Below are 20,379 nucleotides of genomic sequence, written 5' to 3'. Positions count from 1 at the left end.
CTCAGTTCACACAGCAACGCAAAGCAAAATGAAGTATCTCGGTCTCGCCGTTGCCTTCCTCCCCCTGCTAGCCGCCGCGGCCCCGGCCGCAGATCCCGAAGTCGAGGCGGACGGCGAGCTGGACCTGGAAAAGCGCGCGTCCGCGCAGACCTGCAAGATCGTCAATGTCGATACCTATGTCAACTGCCGGTACGATGCCAAGTTAGACGCGGGCGCGATCTTTGGGTTCCCCAAGGGAGAGAAACTCACCTTTGCGTGCTGGAAGCACGGCGATTGCTACAACGGGGTTTGGTGAGTATGACACCTGGGGATGATGGGCTGAGGCTAATGAGAAGTAGCTCCTGGGATCAAGTCACGTATCTCAAGACGACGTGCTACGTGAACGGGTACTTTACCGATAGCAATTGCTCAAGCAGTATGTTATCCCGTTGCTAGTATTTGGACATGGGCTGATTATATTAGAAAAACTCCCCAAATGCAAGTAGACCATGATGACGATGGCGCTGTATGATGCTGCGGGAAACCCGATATAGTGAAGATGATAAATGAGGTGTCATCATAGTGGTTTTAGTACTGTGAAAGTTGCTTTGAGTCCATGTTCTTATACCCCGTGAATATGATGTCGAGATGGAGACAATCCATGCCATTTTTCCCTCGCTTCTAAGATCACCAGTAACCAAAGAACACTGACGCGGCACACCAAAAGAGTCGTCATTGGGTATCTTATCCCTATCGTTTATGCTTGAGAACTCGATCCATCCGACGATCGAGAAAGACGCTTCGCCAACCCCTCCTTGATCCTCTTTCGCCAGCCACGAGATCTCCTATTCTCTGGAGACGTCCGGTCCGACAGACCCCTCGCCCGCGAGTTGGTCTCCGTCAGACCATTCCTTTGGACAGCAAAGTCCTGTATATCCGACTGGTCCGACGCCGAAGACATCACCGCGCTACTCGTATACGTGCCGTCGTCTTCCAGCGAACTCGAGGCCGGCTCGCCATAGAATCCATACCGACGCGTCGAGTCCCCCTGACCGCGAGGATAGTCCTCTCGCGGGCATCGATTCATCCATATATCATCCGTGACGCTGGGTCCCGACATCGCTTCCCCCGGCAAACTACCGTTCAGACATGGCATGGAGAGCGGCTGGACGCGCGCGGTCGCGGACGATCGTCGCAGGAAGGGTATGAGGATCGACCCGCGCAGCAGCTCCTTGACGTTACACACGACCTGATCGAGGATTTCGGGCGGGGGAGGGTCGTCCTCTTGCAGGTGGAACTGCTGCATCAGCCGCTGGCGAATGTCGCAGGGGATGTTGATCTCGCGCTCCGCGGAGGGCCGGATATACTGGTTGATCAGTCGGTTCCACAGACCGCAGAGATGGGCCTTGCGGACGGCCTCGCAGGTCTCGGTTCTCTGCTCGAGCCAGTGGTAGATGCGGCAGTAGCGCTTGGTTTCCAGTAAGAACTCGACGGTTTCTAGGCACTGGCGCTCGGAGAGAAAGGCAATGAATGCGCCCAGGGTGTAGGGGAAGGGGGCCACATCGTTTAGGATGTCATCGAGTCGGGGTTGGAGGTGGTATAGACTGCCTGATGGTGCCCTCATGGATGGTGAATAGGCTGTGTGTGCACATAGTTCGAATGCCAGTAGCGACAGCTATTTCAGCCCTTCGTTCCATTGGAGCTTTAATAAAACAACATGATCGAGACCTCTGCAGGCAATGATGAAAGTGGAGGCGTCGTGCCATGGTTCGGGCTGGGGGGATCTGGGGATCTGGGGTTCTGAGGCGATGGGGCTGTCTTCCAGCAATAACACGTTGCTTTTGACTTTTTGCCCGGATTTAGGCTTTGCGCTGGGTAAAATCCTGGCTTCTATATGATGGGTCTGGGGCAGTTCATTCAACTGGTCTAGCTACTGTCGTCTATATGTAACCATCTGATCGCCCGCAAAAAGGGTCGAACCGTCATTAAACTCCCTGCAGTAATCCCTAATCTAGTCTCTATATTCGACCATATCGAAACCTGCGGTGTTTCGTCTGCGAAGCCAGTCAGCCATTGCTGCCTGTGACGGTCCTCGGAGGATCTTACAGAGAAATTCCCGGCTCTTGGACGGACGAACAAACGGGATACGAACAATGACCGCAGTGCTAGCACTGGCGAAAAGTCAGCGTCCAGCCGGTTCGATCAGGAGCAGGAACATACACGCATCCAATCGACAGAACGCCAATGACGGCCATCTTCGTATGTCGGTCCATCTTTAGCCTCCCAATCATGAAGGCGGGCAGCAGTCCAATCGTAAAGTCGCATACCGCAGCAGCGGCACTGTACATGTAGACGATTCCCACCAGTAGATCCATGTCCATGCAATGGCCCTCTTTCGTCAGGCGGTTCCAGTAATAATCGACCGGCGTGCATTGGAAGATGGTGAAGAAGAAGAAAATGGTTCCGGCGACCACGGACAGTATGGTGGCGGCACCAAGGATGCCCCGATGGACGTTGTCGACGGTGAGACGCACGAGGGTGACGGTGATTGACAATCGCACGAGGACAGAAGTAACGACGTAGAAGAGTTGCCCGAGTCAGAAACACTGCGGTCCATCAGCTGTGAGCGGCACCTCTCCGAGCCAGATCACCCACCAAGAAGGCGTTGCGAAAGTCCAGCGGCGAATCGTCAGAGTCGAAGTCAACCAGCTGCTTGCCCATGCCAAACGTCGCGCCGATTATCGTACACGTCCCGAAACCGATGTTGAAAAACTACATTTCAGGCGGCTTAGCGGCGCCGCTGTGACATGACTCCCATCGACTCACCATTGCAGTTACCATGATATAGTCATCGCAACCCCCGGCATGCGTCAAGCGAAAGCGAACGAAACATCTCAAACCGCCTGTGATCAAGGAAAGAGCCAGAAATACCGCCGTGACCACCACGATTGCCTCACTCCGGCCACTCACCAAGGTCGTAAGGCCCGAGAGGTAGAATATCCCGCATGTCTTCTGTGGTTGTGAGGTGTAGGAGAGGATTGAATTGCGCTGAGTCGGACCTGGACAAGCAATTCCAGCTCCACAGAACTTATCTATGACACGAAGTGGGGTTGAAAAATCCTTGAACCTCTTTGCTCCCAAGTCTGGGTGGTGGGTACCGGGTGGTTGGCTGGTTGTCTCTACCGGTGCAACGTTGAGTTCATGACGTCAAGACTGGAGGATCGCGAACAGGCCAAGACACAGAGACAGACAATATTAGACTAGGTAGATTAGATCATGTAAAGACATTGTTGTATCGCGATTCGTAGTTCAAGTTATCTGGTTCGGGTCAGAGCCCACGTATCACTTTGCTGCCCTCCTTGCATTCCTCGACATTCGGGAAATGACCAAGAACCGACCGCAAGCCAAAGATGAAGTACTTATTCAGCATCATTCTTCTTGAAGATATCGCCGTGATTCACCTGACAAGATTAGTAGCCGCATACTGATAACGAGATCCACTAGCGATGAATGCTCGACCAACCACTTCCACATTGTTGCCCAGTGGATCCAACACAAATGCCCCATAGTACTGTGGATGATACTCTGCTCGAATTCCAGGAGCGCCATTGCACTTTCCTCCAGCTGCTATAGCAGCCTGGTGAAAAGCGTCAACCGTAGCATGGTCTGATCATCAGCCATTGGCCCTCCAGGGACGAGAGGAAACCTACCATGCGCGATAAAAGCAAAGTGGAAGCCACCGCACTGCTCGTCGGTCTCGGAGATCCAGAAATCTGGATGTTCAGAGCCGAGTCCGACGGCTCCTGGGAAGCGCATTATTTCCCTGTAGTTCACCGGGCCCAAAGCCTTCTTGTACCAGTCGATGATGCTCTCAAACTGATCCTTGGGGGCGTGGATGCCCACATGATCGATTGTGCTTGACATGATGAGTTAATGCGGATGGCAGTTGTGTTTCTGAGCGGTTTCTGAGTGCTTGAGAGAATCGCAGAGCCAGACGGCGGGGTTTATAAGGTTGATGAATGCCATACAGGTGTTGACGGCCAAGAAGGACAAGACCGCCACAGATGGCCATACGAGGTCTCGGTTAGGCAGCAGCGTCCTATCAGACAATATACCTTGTAGAGACTTCAGACTTCCATGGTGCACGGCTCTTGTATACGAACATGAGCGCTCATGACAAACCACGGACACGGAACAACTGTCGTAGTTTCATGTTGAGAAACTGTCCATAGAATGGCGTACGGGATACGTTTCAGTCCAGGAGACCAGACGATGATGTTGACCAATCGACCGGTAGATGCCACCGGCAAGCGAAAGTCTAAAGGGACCATGAATCCGTAACGAATAAAGAACTGCCATGTTGTATACTTTGCAGCTCTATGGAATGATAAAGTGAGCTATAAATGCCAACTATGGCCAAGATCAATGATCCGAACACGAAGGGACCATTCATATATGGATGTTGCTCTCCTTTCAAGACGTGAAGACAGACAACGTCTACTATTCGCAACTTTAAGCTGAATCTGATATTCAAAGAAGCCCATAGAAAATCTAGACCGAAGTGCATGACTGTTGTGGTGGCTTTGCGCCCAGCCTATGCGCAGCCTATGCGCGGGGCAAGAAACTTGAGCCAATCACTTGAATATGGATGACTTATGGATGCCACTAGTCGAGTCCAACAGGTCCACTATCGGAATGTGCTGACTCCCGGGAGCCATCTACAAGTCAAACCATGACGCCACAACACCTGTTTAAGCTGCCGGTGGAGCTTGTCGTTGAGACAGCTCAGTATTTGGCGAGGTGGGCGAGCTCCTCCGTGGTTGGCCCCGGAGGACCTGGAGGCCCCTTGAGCCCTCATCAGACTGGGCAAAGAGAACACCGGCCGACGTACTGTACCAAACGTACTCGTCAATGGAAAGAGTATAGGCATCTGGTTGACTCTGACGGTGATAACCTGCTGCACCGGGCCGTGAAGCGAAGCCGACCGATTGCGGACATTGCTTTCCTCCTGGACGAGGAACTGGACATCAACCACCGCAACGGTCAAGGCCGTACTCCGCTTGCTGTTGCGATCGCGATCAAGAATAGCGCTCGGATCAAAAAGCCAGATATAGTGGAGTTGCTGCTACAGCGAGAGCAAAGACCGACGTTCCAAACAACCGGTCCTGATATCCTCTGCATCGAGCGGCTTTCGACGCGAAAACATGGGCTGAACGACTGTTGGCGCAATATGACGCCGACCTCGAGGCTCGGACTTCTCACGGTGAAAGACCACTTTATATGGCCTGGAGCGTCTACTCGCAATGTGAGCTCATCAAAGCACTGCTGGACGCTGGGGCGAACATGGATGTACCTGCAAGTGACCCGGTCGGGAGGTCGGTTTTCCAACACGCCGTCTTTCATGGATACCTGGACATCGTGCACTTGCTGCTTGCTGCTACGTGGATGTCAGTATCTGCGGCGGAGACAACAACTCTACGGCGTTAACCTGGGCTGTTCGAGGTGGCAAGCTTGAGGCCGTACGTCTCCTTCTAGGCTATCGTGCCAAGAAACAGCTGGAGCTCAGTGGCAAGGATGCTTTCTACTGGGTCGTACATGACGGTCGTGAACCTATTCGCTGCCCTCTTGGTAGATGCAGGAGCTCCGGTCCACGAGATCGATCGCCATCGACGTATCCCATTCCTTATGGCAACCTGTCACGGACATCGTCAGATTGCTTGACTGCTGGTCGAAGACGGAGCAGACGTCCATCAGAAGGCATACTTGGGTCGCTCGGCGCGGTCACTCGCTGCAGATCAAGGACACGTGGAGAGTGTGAGATGGCTCATAGATCAAAGGGCTGATATCAATGAAAGCGATGGGATCAGTCGAACGCCGTTGTCCTGGGCAATGCAAATGGACTCGAGAGGCGGCTGAAGTCCTGGTTGGCGGGTTGCGATATGCTCAAACCGCACCGTTATGGACGAACGCCATTGCAATGAGCTGAGGCAAATCATAGGCTGTATGCCGGATCATTCGTCTGCCACCGGACGACACGGAAAAGAGTCAAAGAGCCGGAAATGACACAGCTCGTCGACCATCTCACTCCAGGGCTCGTTGTGGATTTCCCCTTGTTGCGTAGGGCTCGGCATGAGCGTCAGCGTGAGACGTGGGAACTAGGTGTCGCCCAGGCCTTGTTTCAGCCCGCTGTTTTCGGCTAGAGAGAGTATCCGGTTGTCGATTCAAAAAGTACGAGACATGCATTTCCGGAGTCAGCCGGCATGTAGTCGGGGAATACATGCCGAATATGTTCATTAGGATTATTGATGCCTGAGAAACCAGCGGGTTCCAGTAGAACTAGCGCATCGAGCACAAGCCATCACATCCTGGAGCCCTTCTGAATCAGGTACGGAATTCAAACTACCTCGATGGTTTGAGTCGGTGATGCCAAGAATCGCCGACTGAAGATAACAAGAAGCTACGGTATATAACTCCTTCTGTTGGATCTTGGCGGAAGTGTAATTAATCCTGGGAAGAGTTATTCCCTTCAGCCAACGTGACGTACAGAATCAGCATCCAGACCTTGACAAATCATGGCACCCGTGGAGATCGTTTCCTGTCTTGTCCTTCCATGCCGTTGTTGGTGGATGAGAGTGGATCTTCGGAACGGCCAAGAAGTAATCGGGTGGTCTACAAACGCTCTCTGCCACATTGTTTACAACCGATGGGGAACGATGTCTGAAGATGTACGCAGTAACAGTATAGGGTTCGGACGGAGTTCAACGTGAGACCAAACCCTACGAACTGGTTGGCTCACTATTCCCAAGGATAGAACGATGCGGTAGTGGCATGACTCGCCAGATTCCATGCTCATCGTCCGCCGCATGTGAAATAAGCAGAGTTTGACGCGGTCCCCGAGGAGATCAAGCCTATTTCAGCAGTGGAGACCGCATGGCGAGAAAGGGATATTATGCCCACTTAGTTACCGACACTAAAAGAATCTTGTTGATCCCATTGCTGGATACGAGGCAATAGTTACGTGATGCTCACGATGATTTGTCCCGGCTTGTTTGAAAGACCCCCCCTAACCCCAAGGGCAACCATCCGTTCTAGCGCAAGGAGAAGATTCCCAGAGAAGAGTATGGTTGTGGCTCGACTGCTGAAAATAGCCAATAAACAGGATCGTCGACTGCCAGACATGAAGATCCCTCCTTTTCGATCCGCGTTTCTGTCAGGACTCTGCAGATCGCTAATTTGCCCAGCATGATTCTCTGCGCATGCTGGACCGGTCGATAGGAATTTTTCGCTGGTGTGTGTGTTGCCCTCGTGCTCCATATTTGACGACTGTCTCGGGCCCTGAACGCTTCCGTCATAACTTTGAAAAGAATTGTATGATTTCTTCTCATCTCCGTCCACAGTGAGAATATGCTTGTTCGGCGGATATTGATTGCGGCTGCTGTCGGCGCAGGGTTCACTGCTGTGGCTTCGGCTGCGCAATCTAGCCTGCCTCAGTGTGCGGTAGGTCCCCGCATATTGCTGGATTATTGGGGGCGGAGGACTAAGAGGACTAGGTCTGGTGTCAGGAGCAGCTCCTCTCTTCCAATGCGACAGCATGCAGCTCTTCGGATGGGCTGTGCCTTTGCGGCGACACAACATACCAGAATGCGCTCGCAGCGTGCGCCTCCACACAATGCACCGTCAGAGAATCATTACGTACGTTGAACGGGCCATAATCGAGGGTCCAAGGCTGACTGTATCAGTTGCAAAACGCCTGGGCGACCGCGCATGCAATGTCCCCGTCCACCAAGGCCGGCCGGAGGTGGAAGCTGCCACACTTGTCCCTTTGATTCTGGCTTCAGTCTTCTTCTTTAACCGAATGGCCGCCAAATCCATGGGCCTGGCTGGTGGTTGGGGCTCCGACGACTACACCATCATCGGCGCCTATGTACGATATCCTCTTTGAATAAGCCGGCACGACCGGACTGACCATCAGCAGGTGCTAGCGGTAGCTATCTTTGCCGTCAACATCGCCAGTGAGCCATCCCAGCAACGATTGAGCGACCTCACACTGCTAATCTGGAGTCAGTGATTCAAGTTGGCTTCGGCAAGAACATGTGGGATGTCATCCCCATGGACAACATCACCGAGGTGAACAAGGTAGGTGGCCGTTTGTCCCTGAGTCCAACGGCCAGCGCACTCACCTATCATTCACAGCGCTTCTTCGCCTTCGTCGTCTTATACAAGACGCAGATCTCCCTCGCCAAAATTTCGGTCTGCCTCTTCCTTCTGCGAATCTTCCAGACCCTGGCGTTCCGATACACGACGTACGCGATTATCGGACTCAATGCTGCTATTGGAGTGACGTGGGTCCTTGTCGACTCGCTGCGATGCAACCCAGTCCATCTGGCATGGGACGGCTGGACAGGAGAGACGCCGGGAACATGCATCAATTTCACCAGCGCGACATTCGCCAATGCGTTTGTCAACATCGCCGTGGATACTGTCATGGTGCTGATGCCTGTCTATGAAATTTCGAAGCTCAACCTGTCGGGAAGGAAGAAGCTTGGTGTGAGTGTCATGTTCGCCATGGGTCTAGTGTAGGTTTTCGTTGATATTCTGGGGATATCGACTGATCGCGACACAGCTTGACCGTCGTCGCCATTCTCCGTGTCGTCGTCTTCTATCTCAACCGCTGGGGGAAGAATCCTACCGGTTCGTGCCCTCACCCGACCATTTTCTCCACATAATATTAACCCAGATACTACAGTTGAGCTGCAACCAATCGTCCACTGGTCCGTCATCGAAGTCAGCATCGCCGTTCTCTGCGCCTGTCTGCCCACCGGCCGCGCCATGCTCGCACACTTTTTCCCCGGTCTGCTGGGTGGTTCCGCCGATAAATCGTACCCGCAGCCCACGACGCCCTCGGCAAGGGCTCTGGGCCCCAGTCGCCAGGGACAGAGAAGTCAGATTGCCAAGACGGTATCGTACTCGGTCGACTATCAAACCAAGCCTCAGAAAAGGGACTCGAACAGCTTTGTGCGGCTGGTGGAGTTGGATCCACTGAAGGAGGGGAGTGTACATTAGCTCGTCAAGAGCAATATCGGCTTTATTCGTCGGGTTGCTGGCTTTGTAAGGTTTTGATAATCACGTTTATGTCACTACGTTATCCGTTGATACGAACGAGATACCTCCACATCCAAAAGTACCTCTGTAGTGTTGCCTACTGAGTTTTGCTACACACTGCTGGTTGATTACCTCCAGAGGACGCATGTTCCGCCAGACTGTCTTAATCAAGCAACGAAACCGCCCTAAGTCAAAAGCTTGGGCTGGCCGAGCACATCAGACGAACTACTCTGTATATCTTCAGCTCCATTCCGCTAGCCTTGCCGGGGAAACTAGGGAATCACAACCGAGCAATGCAATGCAACCATTGGACAGGACCAGCTCTGTCAAAGCATATACTCAGCATCACAAGACAAGAGCTGCCTGTATTTTGGATGTGGAGGCTGATGGCCGTGACCCTGATTGCCGGGTAACGACCACCGGGGGCGCCATGCAGCTCTCAGCGGCCGCTCATTTGCCATGTTCAGCCACAACATGTTATTTCTCGTATACATAGCAGACTATTTGACAGCCGATGCCAGCTGGGAGTGCGAGCAAGAGTTAAATGATGGCTTTTTTCCCTGTGTCCAAGCCGACTGGAAACAGCTCCTCGGCGTTCTGGTCATAGCCTCGTTGGCTGGCGCAAAGTATATGATATAACCCCTTTGTATGAAGATTATATCCAGAATGGCAGTGGCGACGGGTACATCAGCTTATGCTCCAGTCCAAATTCATAATCACGAAGCAGTGCATGGAGCGCCATCCCAGCCAACCACCATGCCCCCCTACCGACCACCAAACGACCAAGAGAGGATACGATGGTCCCTCTGGGACTGGTCCTGGGAGCTCGCAGCATGCGTCGTGGCCATCCTCACGCTGATCGGCATGATCGCGGTCCTGCGCATCTACGACGGAAAGACGCAGCCAAACTGGCCAGCGGGGATCAACCTCAACGCCATCATCGCCCTGCTGACGACTCTCATGAAAGCTGCCATGGCCACATATATCGCAGAAGCTCTGTCGCAACTCAAATACTCTTGGTTCAAGGATACACGCAGATTGAGTGATCTTGCTGCACTCGATTCGGCCAGTCGCGGTGCGTGGGGTGCAGCACAGCTCCTGGTGAACTACGTGCCTCGGTGCGCAACCTCTCTCCCATCACTGGCTTCTCGCTAATAAACGGACAGCCACCTTGCTTCGCTCGGGGCCTTTGTTTTGGTCTTTGCTGCGGCCATTGGTCCCTTCACCCAGCAGGTCATCGATGTCAGATCCCGTTCCATTGCCCGCGAAGGAGGCGCCGCCATCCGGGTATGCAACACAAGCATGTATGAAGACTGGGGGGCGGGCCAAGCGCCTGGAATGAATCTGGTGCCGTTGGAGACAACAGGAGCAATGTACAACGGCATCATGCAGACGTCGCTCAACCATCAATCCTCCGTGACCTGTCCAACAGGCAATTGCACTTTTGCGCCCTATCAATCGCTCGGCTTCTGCAGTACGTGCAGCGATTTGACCAGTGAACTCACACTGGCTAGCTCCGACGACGACACGTACTCATACAACTACACGCTCCCCAACGATCTTTTCTTCAATACCACGGCGGCGTCGCCGTATACCATCAAGGCAACGACAAACGTCGACCTCGTCCGCCTGGATGCATCAGGCTTGCCGCTCATTCTCAATTTCTCGGCTATTACGACTTCTGGAAAGACCATGCCGCCTCAGGTGACGGCCATGGAATGTGCGTTCTACTTCTGCGTTTCGACACACCGAGCCATTGTCCGGCGAGGCGATCTGACCGAGGAAAGCTTTCCTACTACCACCATATCCAACTATTCCACCAATAATTTCACCATGAATGCCGTAGCATCGGCCCAACCGTGTCTCAACGATGGCCAGTGCCACTACGCCATCAACTGGCTGAGCATCCTTGCAATGAGGAATACCATCAGTCCCCTGGTGTCGGGGTTCGGAATGTTGCCCGTCTCGAACCGGCCATACTTCACTTCGGATACCCTGCGCGCACTCTACGGCGGGTCCGGCAACTTGACCCAGATCAATGGGACATTCGCTTCCATCGCCGCGGCCCTTACCGCAAATGCCCGGAATCGCGTTTGCCAGGGAGCCGTGCTTGGCGACGCGTGGACGAATGTATCATACATCCGCATCCGCTGGCTGTGGATGTTGCTCCCTATTGTATTGGTCGTCTTGAGCATATTATTCTTCATCGTCACGATTGTGCATACGCGCAACCAGTACATTTGGAAGTCCTCCCCGTTGGCGTTGCTGTGCGCCGACCTGCAAATTGATGGCTCAGCACAACCATTGCAGTCGGGCAAGATCGATCCAGACCATAAGAGATTGGATGAGATGGCGAAATTGGCAAAGGTTCGGCTGGAGGCAGGGACTTGGGGGTTGCTGGTGCATGGCCACTTGGTTCATCGGGAGTAAGTGCCAGAGGTTTCAGGCGTAACGCTCCACCATGCAAGCGCAAGTCTTTGCCAAATACCTGTTGATAATATTAGAGTCTGGTACAATGGGATGCACAAATCGACTCGAGTACTTGGTTAGCGATACCTCTGGGCGACAGGCTACTTCAACCAGTCGCGGACTTGTACCCTAAACGAACACCCGAATACGCGTATAGCTGATGGCACCATCATCGTTGTGCATGGTGTGTTTAACAGGCTGTTTGATAGACTGCTTTAACACAGATCGCTGCAGTTTACGAGGTTGCCGAGAGGTTTGGCTATCCAATGGCGTGTTCAAACCGAAGCTAGGAGCGTAGGATAACTCTGGCTATTGAATGACTGTGGAATAACAGCCGCTAGAAGATGGCAATCCTTGTTGCTACTTCCACACTTTAACAGTTTGATGGTTTATAATCCTCGATTCGACGAGCTCGAACTGCAGAGAAGATGATCATATACTCTCGATTTCATTCTTATTATCCTTCATGTCCCATTTGCCGGCTGCAAATAGACAACTCCACCTACCGTAGTTGTCAGCGTGCCATTTGCCTCGAAAATATTCTGCATAGCATCAATAGATAATTGGAACCCCCCGGGGCCGGTCCGCTTGGTAGCCTGTACGGCGCCTGTTTGGGTCAAATCCGAGTACCAATCCAGATGATTCCACCAGGGGTTTGACTCAGACAATGTCAGAGTCACCGTTTCCCGGCCATGGATAAAATGCCGGCCGTCGTCGCTGTAGTTGGTGTAGTTTACAGCGACAGTTTTGAAGCCTCCGAACCCTGGGTAAGCCGTGAGATGCACCTGCGCTATGCCGTGCACTTTTCCGGGAAGAGAATAAAGTCCAGCTGTCAATTGGTATGGTGGAGGGGTACTAGCGCCGGGAGAAAAAGCTCTCGCCCAGGGAATCATATCTGGTACTTTATAGACAGGTGCAGGAGCCGCTGGTTGTCGACTGGTGAGATGGGCCAGTATCACCCGGTATGTACGGCCACCTGGGGCAGTGGAAACGGGACAAGGAAGAGGATTCGGATCACCGCATGCGGGAGGAATTACTAACGATTGCCAGAAGACGATCTTTGTACCATCCGGAGAGAATGCAGGGTCTGCGCGCCCGTTCCAATTGGGATCGTTGACACTGCCGCTTGTGCCGTTACCAGCAGCGTTGACCTGTTGGCCAAAGTATGATCCTCGATCTCCATATCTATCAACCAAAATTGGCTGGAAGAAGCGACGAGCACCGTTGTTACGGGTAGACGAAGCTGCTGTCATGGTGACCAGGTCGATCAGCGGGGGCACATATTGCATGCCTGACATCCACATCTGGCGGTTGGATCCCCGGGTATCCATGACCACGAACCATCGATTGTCATGAGAAAAGGCAATGGGATCTGCGTACTCCGGGTGGCTAGTCAGACGACGGACAGCACCGGATGTGACATGCACTGCGAAGAGGTCCACATTGTTCGCCTCTCTTGTCGGGCCAATGTAGAGAATCTCGTCCCCAGCGCCACTAAAGCCGCGCAGCTCGCCAACAACAATTGCCTCGTCATGTAATCTAAGCTGCGTGCCCTCCGCCATGATCGAGGGGCGGCCGTTTGGATCGACCAGAATGTTCACATCTATCAATTCATACCGAGGAACGACAGGACTTCCGGTCGTTGGGTTTGGGTTGAACAGCAAACGCCCAAAGAAGGCGTTCTGGCCTCCTTTGGTGAAAGAGCTCCAACCCATGTGGACATCATCCGGATGCATCCGCAACTCTCGCATACTTCCACTGGACCAGTAAATGGGATAGACATGTGTTTTGTTTGGAGTACATTCATCGCTCACGAGGAGAGCATCACCACAGTCGAGTATGTTGTGGCCCCATAAAGCTTGGCGGCCATTTCGAGCAGCATGAGGGTAATCCCTTGCGGGATCAAGGCTTTGTGCTTGCCCTGCAGGGACGCCACAGCTGAGGCACTTCCATGGATCCCCATTAGGGAAGAGTGACCCATCAACCTTGACAGCAATCAATTGCTGGCCAGTGTAAACGCTGGCCGGGTCCGGGGCCGTTGGCGCACCAACAAATTCGACATTCGCAAGAACGTGGTTCCCGTCGGGCGTAAAATCGCCGGCTTGGAAGGTGTCCGAGGTAATTCCTATGCAACCAGTCCCATGTGGGTTGATGCTCTTTGTACAGGCGCCGCTGTGGTTGCTGGGGGCCACAGGAGGTAAAGGCAACTCAGTCACTGCAATCGGCTCTGGCTGAGGGACTGGAGGTGTCTCTGCTTGAAGGACTATCTCTGCTTGAATGACTATGGCAGGTATGGAAACTGCCAACGCAAATGCATTCCAATTCATACTTCGCCGTTTCTGTTTCGTGGTACAGTTAGGTGCGTGCGCTGGAATATTCATAGCGAGCGCGGGAATCGCTCTTTAATAGTTCTGCTGATTTTCTCCAGGCAGCCGGATACCATCTGATCCTCAACAAGCGTCATAGTTACATGACGGCAACTTAGCTGTGCTGCAGGAAATGTGATCACTTATGGCAGATCGTCCTCGTAACCGTATAGCTTACCGCTTTAGGGAAGAGACACGAGTACGATATGCAGGAATGTCCAGTTGTCTCAGGGTCGTATACGCGTTTAGAAAAGCCGCGATTTCATCCATGGGCTATGGAGCCTGTTGGGAAGCTAACTGCCAAATGAATCAGGCTGTCAGTAATTTCTTGAAGTATGGTTGAAGTGTGATAAAACCGTTCATTTGTCCGTGGTCTTCGGTTATAGACAATGGCCGTACCTAGAAACTATTCCTCGATCCTTTATTATTTGCTTTGCTCGGAGGTATGCAGCATGGTCTGCACAGTACTAAACACATTCCAATATCCAAGGCAATTACGCTGCTATGAAGATAACCGTGTCAATGTTGTGCAGAGGTCTTTTTCGCCGCAGTCCTGTTGATCTGGTTGGATTTACAGTGCTATCCTGCTGCTGGGTATGTCTCATCTAGAGGGCCCATTGAGAAAAGAGAACGAGCAAGATCCGTGAGGAAAAGGACCTTCAAGATTCATTATCGGATCGTCAGTCATGTCGATGTCCTCCGCTGGAATGGACTTGCCTTTCTTGATAGTTCATGAAGTCATGACTTGAACATATCATCTCGAAGCAAACAATTATGCTTCGCTTCTTGTCATTCTTCTGAGTTGGGCATGACCAATCGGTACCAGAGGTCCATTACTTCTTCGGTTTTATCTCTGCTGCCCCTTGCCGTAGGTTACTTCCTTCAACTATTCCCGTTCTTGGCACACTTGGTGGCCCAAATCAAGGAGTATTAACATCCTGCTTCTGAACAAGAAGACTAGATGCGAAAACATAGATGAGATAAGACACTAAGGGCACAAAGGTTAGCGAATAGAATCGTGACTAGTTCTGATAGCGCTTCAGGGATGCTTTGCAATCAAGGGGTGTCGGCAAGACCATGTTCAGAATCACACACACCATAGACCGGAACACCTCTGACACTTGGATTGCATCTATACAACGAAGTAGTCACATCAAGTAGATGCTTAACGAAAATGAGCAGCATAAAACACATCCATTGATCTCAGACAGCAGGAGAATGAGAATGCTGGCGTTACCACTTCCGCAGACATAAACAGACGCCCCTTCACGCATCCTTCAACGAGGCACAATGATGGGATCCTTGTTGTTTGTCATGTCGCCTGACATAAATGACATAACCGACATGGTTAAATGTCCTTGCCAGATCTAAATACGTCTAGAGCTGCCGGGCATTCCCGGGGAATTCACCGAACCCCTAGCAGTATCCCCTGGAGAGTGAGTGCAAACAGCAGCAACTACCAGAGCGCCCTCCAGAGAAGTCGATTGAGCAAGAAGAGAATATACAAAGTGGACCAGGTTGGTTCTATGTTGCTTTGTATCTATATGCTTCTAGAATGATCATCGAGTAGGGCGGTTGACTGGACTGTATGCTCGCCACGACTTTGGCCAGACAGGTATCTCCAAGTAGAATCGGCAATCATCATTCTACAACTTGTCAAAGTCTCAAAATTACCACTACATATGACAAAGACATCAGCATCGGCCTTTCCCATGCAAGTAATAGTGGCTAGTTTGAAGTATGCATTGCAGAACGATCTAATGTACAGCAAGGAAATCACCAATATCTACATTTGGGCAGGGCTCATGGCCCCCGCGAAAAGCAGCCCAAAGAGCACGCCCACTGCTGTCTTGCGTTTCTGCCACTCGCCTATGATCATACACACAGCAGTGGCCATAATCATATCATGCATCTTTGCCGGCCTTGCTCCTTTGACGCGAGCCAATTCCATGTCTTCTGGCATCTTGTCAATCCCGAGTATGTCGCAGATTTTCGAGTTTTCAATGACGAGAGTCCCGTACTCGTCTGCCTCGGCACTGCAAATAAAATACCCAACGACCACCTCCTCCGCTTCCTCCGCCAGCTTGGCCGGTAAGATTGCTACCAACTTCAGGTGATGGACCGGCATCAGCCGTCTTGCTAGCTTGCACTCCTCTGGCAAGTTCTTGGTGCCTTTCCACACAAAGTCGACCCCTTCGTAGCTGAATGCATATTCTCTTGTCCGTTTTGAGAACGGCGCTGTCCATGTCAACCAGCACGCCTCAGTGGCTCGTAGAGGTCGATAACCCGCAGGATCGTCTTCAGTCCACATCCCCTGCTCCCGCTTACTATTTGCCTCACGATGGTACGCCTTCCCAGACTCCCCCCATAATCGCCAACTACGCACCCGATACCCTTTGAGATCGCCGTCCGCCTTGACGCTGTTATCGGCATTGCTCCGCCGCTGCCACTGCACGACTCCCCTGGGGTCAATTGCTTCCCCGAGATCCCTGCCAAACTGCAATCGCCACCGGCGCCAGCCAGCGTAACTGTGGATGAGGCATATGGTCCGTCCGTCCCTGGAGGCCCCGGAGCGGAGGGTCCGGGGCGGGCGGGCGAAACTGAGGTATGGTCTGTGGACAAAGTAGCCGTTTGGGTCTTGGATGCTCGACGGGTCTTCCTTTTGTTTCTTGCGGCGCTGCTTCTGAGTCTTTGGTTGTTGGGTGGTGGTGATGAGCATGGGGTCGTTTCGTTCGCGGTAGATGTAGTAGATTGAGGAATGGTCGTCGGCGGATGCCATGTCGGGAGAGGTTTGTTCTAAGTCCGCTGGTAAAAGGGGACGATCGTCGCTGTGGAAGGCCATTGTGGAATGAAATTGGCTCGGTGGATGCAGACGGACCCGAATATCAAGCTCTACTTATACTCCAGTAAAATCATACATCTTTGCCACTGGAAAGGGCGAAGCAATGCTTTTCGCTTCATGCGCCCAGCCAATACGAGAGAGTTGCCCGAACAGGAGAAATGAGTGTCAATCCTACCTCCTTCCGGCAAGTCCCGTATTCGTCTATGGTTGATAGATGTGCTTGGCGCCTCGACTACGGAGAACTGTACCATCTACATCGCAATCAGTGCGCCAAGATGATACCCAGCATGCCTTGGTATGGACCCTGTAGACAGCGACCTGTGTCTAGGGTATACCTTTCTTCTAAATGATGATCAAGCAATCTAGGCAACAGGACACACCCACCCATTATTATTCCGAATAAGGCACAGGATCCGTAACCTGGACCTCCCAATCCTGCACGCCGACAGCTGTCAGCGCAAAGAACATCCCCGTGGATCATACCGCTGCTTGAGGCTGTAGAGACGGTCGTAATTAGCGCCGTAGAGTGCCTCCTGCACGTTCGGCTCGAGCAGGTCTCCCTCACTCATGTAGGCTCCCGAGTCGGAGCAATTTCGTGCGGACGTCCATCCAGTTTGTTTTTGTGGCACTTGCTAACAAGACCACTGATGTGGTTGCAAGGCAAGGCTATAGCTCCTGCGGCCTGCGTGTCTGAGATCGGTTGGTCTTTTGGAGCGAGGAGCGAAGGAAGAGGAAAACACAAAATGACGAGAAGGAGACCCAGACGTTAGATAGAGACTGACGACTGTCCAGTGGATTGAGTTGTCATGTTGTTACTGTGTACCAGCAGTTGGCCGTCAACGTACGGAATACCCAGAAGGATACCAGCAATGGCAATGAGAACAATACTGAAGCGAATTCGAGACAAGCTGGGACGGAGGGTGTCCTCCAAAGCCTTTAGTCCATATTAGTCTATGTCGTGAATTGGAATTATGTCAGGAGAGTTGCCAACTTGGCTCACTTACACCGAACCAGACGATTCTCGACTCGATCAACGAGGAACTAAGACTGCACTAGAATGAGGGACAATCTATTTTATCCAAATGCAAAATGTATCAATTCCCAGCCTCGTCACCGGAACCGCCTGTGTGTCGCCATCTTCCCCGACGTGCTGCTGGTGCTGGTCCTTCCAACCTGGAATGGGTATAACCTGGAGATCGCGCGGCGTCAGAGGCTAACGTTGATTGGGATTCTGTCCTTGTGTCTTATGTGACTCATAATCGCGTCTACTGAAGGTTCATGACTGATGTAAGAAGATCGGTCATCTCTGGAATTGTACGAGTCATCCTCCTCGACAACTACGACTGCCGCATCCCGGCAGACTACACCTACTGAATGCTCTTCTGTATTTCCACCATCGAAATGGAACTGTCCATTCTTGCGGCCTGCGCGCCGGCTCTAAAATTACTCGTTGTCATGATGATTTCCAAGGTATTCAGCAGTGGCAAAAGCCGGGCTGGCCTGAAGTACAGCATAGACCGCAGCGGGCCAATGGGTTATGGCCCGACCACAATTCGCGGGAATCCAGAAGAGGACAAGAAGAGACGGTGATTGAGGCAGGGGACGATGAAAGGAAGACAGTGCTATTCCATAATTGAAGTGCTTTCGGGTCTATATACATACAACCTGAAGAACCTCTTCGCGTCATCGTCTCCAATCTCCTCATTGCCAGTTGGCCGCCTACGGACCGGAGCTCAAATTTTGAAGCACTCGGTCGAGTAGGAGCTCACATCGTTGTCATGACCAATGTCGGCAAAGTTGAGGAACTGGTTCCGGCAGAACGAATATCCAAAGTCGCCTTTGCAGCCGGGGCTGTCGTATACTCTAAGACAGCAGCGGGTGGTGCCCTCCGGATTGTCCGAGTAGTACCTCATCGAGGAAATCTTCTGGTTGAGAGGGTCGACGTTGGGATGGCACCTGAACCCGGGATTTCCAGGCCCAGCATTGGTGATAGAGGGACCCTCGCCCTCCTTCAGCTGGTAAAAGTACACACGCCAGGCAGACACGCTGGGGACGAGGGCCAGGGCGAAAGTGGCGGCGAGAGCTGCGATCTTCATGATGCCTGTGCAATGGTCAGTTCAGATCGTACTGTATGAGGAAGCTGCCTACCTTATCGAGTGATTAGCTTGTTTCTGTCGGAGTATTCTTGACGGGGTTGAGCTGGCTTGTGGATGTCAACTTTGAGCGGGATAGGAGAGGCCTTATATAGAATTCGTCTGCAGGTTCTTTCGCCGCAATTCAGCACGAACTGCACTGTGTCCCAGTGCCATTTCAATGTTGTGTCCATATCGAATGTGATGCCAACTAGTCGATAGCAGAATCCAGAAGCTAATCAAATTGGCCAAGACACTAGGATCTCGTATAGAGAGCGACGCTCTTCCCTTGATGTAGATGTACCGCGAAAAAAGGCCCATGGCTGTTGGGTGCTCGTATTCGGATTATAAATGGTCTGCATCTCCTCCAGTCTTCTCTCGAGCTTTCCGCACGAGTATGATATTCACCACTGTATGGACCATGCCTATCTAAAGTGACCTCCCCTTTTTCGTATTCCTCCTGCCTTCATCCAAGCCTGCAAGTCTGGATCTCTTGCTGCAATAGTCGGCAGTGCCGGGAATTAGCAGATGGATTTGTCTCTGGTCTTAATCTTCTGCCGAAAGACGAAAGCGAGCAGAATGAAGATGCTCGGATGATTCGCTTCCCTTGCAGCGAATCCTATGTCAGCCGGTTACTTGTCACCATGACCGGTTAGCACTCCTCGTTCGGTCATTCCTGGGAGACCGGCGTCTTTCTGCGCTCATCTCATTTCGAACAAGAGATAGCCTACTCCGTTGGGTCGCCCTCGATAGCGATTCAGTTCAGGATGTAGGATCATGACGGCCATGCGCCAACTGAACTCTGTCCTATTCCCCTACCACAGCCGTGGTCGTTTCTGATGGGCTCAAGGAGGATCTCTGCTGGCAGCCACGACCCCTTCTTAGGCTCTGATCGCTCCATTAGCAAGCGGGACAACTGCAAATTGCAAAATTGGAGCATCTCAATGCCACCTTGATATATCATTCATGAGACACGTTCCCGAAAACGCGAAACGGTAGACGATATTTCTGAGCTGATGCTGCCCACAATGTGTAGGTAGAAGATTGATAGGCAACGCAAAGTCGCCGTTTGGACCTCTTCCGGACAACTTGGACCAAACTACTGACTTGCGCAAAGGCTTCACGATCACTCTGGATCCTCGTAGAAGTCATCGCCTTACAATGTTCCCCGGTCATATGTCGCGCCTTATTCCGATAATGCGCCCGGAAATTGGTCTCGCTGGCTACAAGGGCATGCCAAGAAGGAGATCACCAGGCAGACATGATTGCGACTTCGATTCTCGGCTTAGCAATTGCCTATGACTCATTTCTAGGTAGCAGTTCGGTCGGAAAGCACCCAACAATCATCCAGACTGTCTGCGGAAATACACGGTGGAGGACGCGGGTTCCGCGGGGCCCGAAGACGATGGCCAAGACCAGACAGACTCATGTTGGTGCTGCTGCCAATGCTCCGAAGCAGAGTCATAGCTTGGTGCCAAGTAATCTGGAT

General features: G+C 52.3%; 10 protein-coding genes across 10 annotated transcripts; 4 read left to right on the top strand and 6 right to left on the bottom strand.

The window, feature by feature from the left end:
* Positions 1 to 28: 28 nt before the first annotated feature.
* AFUA_5G00910 (putative MBL2-like secreted peptide) lies at positions 29 to 435 on the top strand (the record flags this gene model as incomplete). Its single annotated transcript, XM_743157.1, has 2 exons — positions 29 to 291; positions 339 to 435. 2 exons carry the CDS (start codon positions 29 to 31, stop codon positions 433 to 435), a joined length of 360 nt encoding a protein of 119 aa, XP_748250.1.
* Positions 436 to 736: 301 nt separating this feature from the next.
* Positions 737 to 1,603, bottom strand: rgsD (regulator of G-protein signaling domain-containing protein; the record flags this gene model as incomplete). Its single annotated transcript, XM_743158.1, has 1 exon — positions 737 to 1,603. One exon carries the CDS (start codon positions 1,601 to 1,603, stop codon positions 737 to 739), a length of 867 nt encoding a protein of 288 aa, XP_748251.1.
* Positions 1,604 to 1,905: 302 nt separating this feature from the next.
* AFUA_5G00890 (uncharacterized protein) lies at positions 1,906 to 2,820 on the bottom strand (the record flags this gene model as incomplete). The annotated part of the gene is made up of 5 exons (XM_001481432.1): positions 1,906 to 2,033; positions 2,086 to 2,150; positions 2,200 to 2,369; positions 2,635 to 2,751; positions 2,806 to 2,820. 5 exons carry the CDS (start codon positions 2,818 to 2,820, stop codon positions 1,906 to 1,908), a joined length of 495 nt encoding a protein of 164 aa, XP_001481482.1.
* A 659-nt stretch (positions 2,821 to 3,479) lies between these two features.
* AFUA_5G00870 (uncharacterized protein) lies at positions 3,480 to 3,903 on the bottom strand (the record flags this gene model as incomplete). Its single annotated transcript, XM_743161.1, has 2 exons — positions 3,480 to 3,616; positions 3,690 to 3,903. The coding sequence occupies 2 exons, from the start codon at positions 3,901 to 3,903 to the stop codon at positions 3,480 to 3,482; spliced, it is 351 nt and encodes a 116-aa protein (XP_748254.1).
* Positions 3,904 to 4,711: 808 nt separating this feature from the next.
* On the top strand, positions 4,712 to 5,494 carry AFUA_5G00860 (Ankyrin repeat protein; the record flags this gene model as incomplete). Its single annotated transcript, XM_743162.1, has 1 exon — positions 4,712 to 5,494. One exon carries the CDS (start codon positions 4,712 to 4,714, stop codon positions 5,492 to 5,494), a length of 783 nt encoding a protein of 260 aa, XP_748255.1.
* A 1,750-nt stretch (positions 5,495 to 7,244) lies between these two features.
* Positions 7,245 to 9,174, top strand: AFUA_5G00840 (CFEM domain-containing protein). The gene is made up of 7 exons (XM_077804707.1): positions 7,245 to 7,267; positions 7,377 to 7,476; positions 7,530 to 7,671; positions 7,719 to 7,903; positions 8,041 to 8,555; positions 8,603 to 8,670; positions 8,726 to 9,174. Exons 2-7 carry the CDS (start codon positions 7,384 to 7,386, stop codon positions 9,040 to 9,042), a joined length of 1,320 nt encoding a protein of 439 aa, XP_077660845.1. The 5' UTR covers positions 7,245 to 7,267; positions 7,377 to 7,383; the 3' UTR covers positions 9,043 to 9,174.
* A 555-nt stretch (positions 9,175 to 9,729) lies between these two features.
* Positions 9,730 to 11,511, top strand: AFUA_5G00830 (DUF3176 domain-containing protein; the record flags this gene model as incomplete). Its single annotated transcript, XM_743164.1, has 2 exons — positions 9,730 to 10,199; positions 10,248 to 11,511. 2 exons carry the CDS (start codon positions 9,730 to 9,732, stop codon positions 11,509 to 11,511), a joined length of 1,734 nt encoding a protein of 577 aa, XP_748257.1.
* Positions 11,512 to 11,783: 272 nt separating this feature from the next.
* On the bottom strand, positions 11,784 to 13,931 carry AFUA_5G00820 (TolB family protein; the record flags this gene model as incomplete). Its single annotated transcript, XM_743165.2, has 1 exon — positions 11,784 to 13,931. The coding sequence occupies one exon, from the start codon at positions 13,929 to 13,931 to the stop codon at positions 12,015 to 12,017; it is 1,917 nt and encodes a 638-aa protein (XP_748258.1). The 3' UTR covers positions 11,784 to 12,014.
* Positions 13,932 to 15,638: 1,707 nt separating this feature from the next.
* On the bottom strand, positions 15,639 to 16,758 carry AFUA_5G00810 (uncharacterized protein; the record flags this gene model as incomplete). The annotated part of the gene is made up of 1 exon (XM_743166.2): positions 15,639 to 16,758. The coding sequence occupies one exon, from the start codon at positions 16,756 to 16,758 to the stop codon at positions 15,703 to 15,705; it is 1,056 nt and encodes a 351-aa protein (XP_748259.1). The 3' UTR covers positions 15,639 to 15,702.
* A 1,119-nt stretch (positions 16,759 to 17,877) lies between these two features.
* On the bottom strand, positions 17,878 to 20,267 carry AFUA_5G00800 (uncharacterized protein). Its single transcript, XM_077804706.1, has 2 exons — positions 19,842 to 20,267; positions 17,878 to 19,778 (listed from the first exon to the last, which is right to left on the bottom strand). The coding sequence occupies exon 2, from the start codon at positions 18,852 to 18,854 to the stop codon at positions 18,492 to 18,494; it is 363 nt and encodes a 120-aa protein (XP_077659892.1). The 5' UTR covers positions 18,855 to 19,778; positions 19,842 to 20,267; the 3' UTR covers positions 17,878 to 18,491.
* Positions 20,268 to 20,379: the final 112 nt, after the last annotated feature.

Source organism: Aspergillus fumigatus, chromosome 5 (genome assembly GCF_000002655.1).
Source record: "Aspergillus fumigatus Af293 chromosome 5, whole genome shotgun sequence".
In the NCBI taxonomy this organism is placed as follows: Eukaryota; Fungi; Ascomycota; class Eurotiomycetes; order Eurotiales; family Aspergillaceae; genus Aspergillus; species Aspergillus fumigatus.
The sequence above is the reverse complement of the archived record's forward strand: the minus strand, read 5'-3'. Positions and strand labels throughout refer to the sequence as shown.